This window comes from Melanerpes formicivorus, unplaced genomic scaffold, assembly GCF_026170545.1.
Source record: "Melanerpes formicivorus ecotype bairdi unplaced genomic scaffold, bMelFor1.0.p_v2 SCAF_101, whole genome shotgun sequence".
Lineage (NCBI taxonomy): Eukaryota > Metazoa > Chordata > Aves > Piciformes > Picidae > Melanerpes > Melanerpes formicivorus.
The window spans coordinates 617,082-621,604 of NW_027142453.1; the positions used below are offsets into that span (position 1 = coordinate 617,082).

Genomic DNA, 4,523 nt, shown 5'->3' on the forward strand with positions numbered 1-4,523 from the left:
TCTGCCCAGCCTGTCAAGGTGCCTCTGCAGAGATCACTCCCTTTGCTGTTGTAAAAGACAAACATCATAAGACAGAGTTTATTTTTAGGTTTAGGAAGCTCACACCATCAATGGATAAAGATTAGCAGTATTCATGAGGCCACACTACAGGTTATGCTTAGGGAGCCTAGGTTCTTTGACTGGGAGAGGAACATCTCCCACCTCCAAAACAAAACTTGCACCGTGTGGTATTTCTTCTGCTCCATCACCCTGATTTCCAGCTGCAATATGGTCAAGGGCAGGCTTAAGAAAGCCACACAGCCAAGAGAGAAGGTATGTGCACACCAAGTTTGCTCTTCCCTGCTAATGCTGCTAGCAGAATCCAACCAATCTGCACCAAAACATAAAGTGCAGTAGTATCACACACTGAAAAAGAGAGGCAGACATTTCAATCACCCATCACCTAACAAGTGCACCTGATTTATTCTGCTGCCATACACAACATTTCTGCTTTCACTCCACACCAGGTCTTCAGCCTCCTCCTCCTTCTGAAGCCTTCAGATTTTCTAGATACTCAGTGACAGCTTCTATCTCTGCAAACTCCAGCAGTCTGTTGATGAGCTTATCCAGGGCTTCTTTCCCACTTAGAATTTCCTGTGAATAAAACATAAAGAGACAGAAGCATCATTATTGGAATGAAGCTGGAGGTGGGGAGATTCAGGCTGGAGGTGAGGAGGAAGTTCTTCCCCATGAGAGTGGTGAAGGCCTGGAATGGGTTGTCCAGGGAGGTGGTTGAGGCCCTGTCCCTGGAGGTGTTTAAGAGCAGACTGGATGAGGCTCTGGCCAGCCTGATCTAGTGTGGGGTGTCCCTGCCCATGGCAGGGGGCTTGGAACTAGATGATCCCTGTGGTCCCTTCCAGCCCTGACTGATACTATGATACTATTATTAGGAAAGGCAGACTACTCAGATGAGTACCTTCTGGAATGCACTTTGCCTGCAGTCTCACACTGGTGTATCCACTCACACATCTCTGTGGCTGCCCCCAGGTGAAAGCAGCATGGCACGGTGCACAGCAGCTGCCTGTGAGGAGCACACTGACTCTGGCAGCGACAAAAGGAGCCATTGGAGCCTTCCTGCCATGCTTTAATGTAACCTGTGCATTTACACACAAATTCCACATGAACAATCAAGGACTGAAGAACCTACATCAAACAGACTAGAATTAACCAGGTTGGAAGAGACCTTGGAGATCATCGTGTCCAACCCATCACCCAACACCATCTAATCAACTAAACCATGGCACCAAGCGTCCCATCCTAAACACCTCCAGTGATAGTGACTCCACCACCTTCCTGGGCAGCACATTCCAATGGGCAATCACCTCTTTCTATGAAGAATTTCTTCCTAACATCCAGCCTAAACCTCCCCTGGTGCAGCTTCAGACTGTGTCCTCTTGTTCTGGTGGTGATTGCCTGAGAGAAGAGACCAACCCCCACCTGGCTACAACCTCCCTTCAGACAGCAATAAGGTATCTTCTCCAGGCTATGCAACCCCAGCTCCCTCAGCCTCTCCTCATTGGGCTTGTGCTCCAAACGCCTCCCCAGCTTTGTTGCCATTCTCTGGACACCTTCCAGCAACTCAACATCCTTCCTAGACTGAATGGTACACATTAGGCATCCAATGCTAAAGGCTCCCACCCGCAGCCCTTACCTTGATGTTGCGTGCGTCGTACGAGATCCTGTGGTCAGTAACTCTGTCCTGGGTGAAGTTGTAAGTACGAATTCTCTCCGACTGGGCTCTTGTTCCCAACTGTAGCAAAGCAGCAAAACCCCAAGCTACATTATATTTAATCATGGAATCATAGAATCAGTGAGGTTGGAAAAGACCTCAGAGATCATCAAGTCCAACCTGTCACCCAGCTACTCATGACTACTAAATCATGGCTCCAAGTGCCACATCCGACCCCTTTTTGAACACCTCAAGGGATGGTGACTCCACCCCCCTCCCTGGGCAGCACATTCCAATGGCCAACAACACTTCTGTTTAAGAACTTTCTCCTCACCTGAAACCTAAACCCCCTCAGGTGGCTCATTCGGTAGCGCATCAGACACTTAATGGGAAGGTCTGAGTTCAAGCCTGCAGTGGGCAGTAGTGTCCTCCCTACTCTAATCATGAGGTGGTGTTGGTGACAGGTTGGACTCAATGATCTTTGAGGTCTCTTCCAACCTTAGGAATACTGAATAGGTTAAACTTCCCCTGGCACAGCTTGAGACTGTGTCCTCTTGTTCTGGTGCTGGTTGTCTGGGAGAAGAGACCAACCTCCACCTGGCTACAACCTCCCTTCAGGTAGTTGTAGACAGCAAGAAGGTCTCCCCCGAGCCTCCTCTTCTCCAGGCTAAGCAACCCCAGCTCCCTCAGCCTCTCCTCACAGGGCTGTGCTCCAAACCCCTCCCCAGCTTTGTTGCCTTTCGCTGGACACCTTCCAGCAAGGCCTGTGGATGTAGTTTACCTGGACTTCAGCAAGGCCTTTGACACCGTCCCCCATAGCAAACTCCTGGCCAAGCTGTCAGCCCATGGCTTGGACAGCAGCACTCTGTGCTGGGTTAGGAACTGGCTGGAGGGCCGAACCCAGAGAGTGGTGGTGAATGGTGCCACATCCAGCTGGTGGCCAGTCAGTAGTGGAGTCCCCCAGGGATCAGTGCTGGGCCCCATCCTCTTTAACATCTTTATTGATGATCTGGATGAGGGCATTGAGTTTATCATCAGTAAATTTGCTGATGACACCAAGCTGGGGGCAGGAGTTGATCTGCTGGAGGGTAGAGAGGCTCTGCAGAGGGACCTCAACAGGCTGGACAGATGGGCAGAGTCCAAGGGCAGGAGATTGAACACATCCAAGTGCCAGGGGCTGCACATTGGCCACAACAACCCCACGCAGTGCTACAGGCTGGGGTCAGAGTAGCTGGAGAGCAGCCAGGCAGAGAGGGACCTGGGGGTGCTAGTTGATGGTAAGATGAACATGAGCCTGCAGTGTGCCCAAGTGGCCAAGAGGGCCAATGGCATCCTGGCCTGCATCAGGAACAGTGCGGCCAGCAGGAGCAGGGAGGTCATTCTGCCCCTGTACACTGCACTGGTTAGGCCACACCTTGAGTCCTGTGTCCAGTTCTGGGCCCCTCAGTTTAGGAAGGAGGTTGACTTGCTGGAACGTGTCCAGAGAAGGGCAACAAAGTTAGTGAGGGGCTTGGAACACAAGCCCTGTGAGGAGAGGCTGAGGGAGCTGGGGCTGCTTAGCCTGGAGAAGAGGAGACTCAGGGGAGACCTCATTACTCTCTCCAACTACCTGAAGGGGGGTTGTAAACAGGCAGAGGTTGGTGTCTTCTCCCAGGCAGCCAGCACCAGAACAAGAGGACACAGTCTCAGGCTGCACCAGGGGAAGTTCAGGCTGGAGGTCAGGAGGAAGTTTTACACAGAGAGAGTGATTGCCCATTGGAATGGGCTGCCTGGGGAGGTGGTGGAGTCGCCGTCACTGGAGGTGTTCAGGAGGAGACTTGATAGGGTGCTTGGTTACATGGGTTAGTTGATTAGGTGGTGTTGGGTGATAGGTTGGACACAATGATCTTGAAGGTCTCTTCCAACCTGGTTTATTCTATTCTATTCTATTCTAAACTGAGGGGCCCAGAACTGGACACAGGACTCAAGGTGTGGCCTAACCAGTGCTGAGTCCAGGGGCACAATGACTTCCCTGCTCCTGCTGGCCACACTATTTCTGATGCAGGCCAGGATGCCATTGGCTTTCTTGGCCACTTGGGCACACTGCAAGCTCATGTTGAGTTGGCTGTCAAGCAGCACCCCAGGTCCCTTTCTGTGCTGTTTTTAATAAAGAGTCAAATACTACTCTAAAACAGCACTCATAGGAAAAATGATAATGTATCTGCCTGTTCCAACCACAAACCCTGTGGTCATTGGCTTAGTAGTGGTTTGTTTCCTTTTTTTAATACTATGGCATTACTATGCTCTATTACTGGTGATTTTGCATCACAGGCCAGGTGTTTGCATCCTCCACTCCATTTCTGTCCCTGTTCCATAGATGGAAGAATTATACACCTCTCCAAAGTCATGTAAGGCAAGAGGTAACATCTACACCAACTCCTAGTGCCAAAATGTTGAAGTGTTTGGGGAGGGGGCTGTAGCCACCACTAGAAATAATGGAAGTAGGCACCATTAAACAAAAGAACACAGGAGACAGAATCAACCAGGTTGGAAAAGACCTTTGAGCTCAAGCCCAACTTATCACCCAGCACCATCTAATCAACTAAACCATGGCACAATGTTTTTTGTCCAGTCTCTTCTTAAACACCTCCAGTGATGGCGACTCTACCACCTCCCTGGGCAGCACATTCCAACGGCCAATTTTTCTTTCTGTGGAGAACTTCTTCCTCCCCTGGTGCAGCTTGAGACTGTGTCCTCTCAAGCAGCAAAATCAGCTTGCAGGGTCCTGCATTTGGGTGGAGGGAATCCCAGGCACAAATACAGGCTGGGCAGTGAG

The 4,523-nt window shown here is 50.6% G+C and overlaps 1 protein-coding gene across 5 annotated transcripts in view; it reads right to left on the reverse strand.

The window, feature by feature from the left end:
• Window positions 1-431: 431 nt before the first annotated feature.
• Window positions 432-4,523, reverse strand: part of MTRF1 (mitochondrial translation release factor 1) — a 33,050-nt gene continuing 28,958 nt past the window's right edge. For 4 of the 5 annotated variants that reach the window (XM_068166513.1, XM_068166512.1, XM_068166511.1 and 1 more), the window contains 2 exons: window positions 1,691-1,789; window positions 432-633 (listed from right to left, as the gene is read on the reverse strand). In XM_068166513.1, the coding sequence (XP_068022614.1) occupies window positions 511-633; window positions 1,691-1,789 (222 nt within the window). In that variant the 3' untranslated portion in view covers window positions 432-510. Of the gene's footprint in view, window positions 634-1,690; window positions 1,816-4,523 lie in introns of all 5 variants that reach the window. The other variant, XM_068166514.1, reaches the window with a different exon arrangement.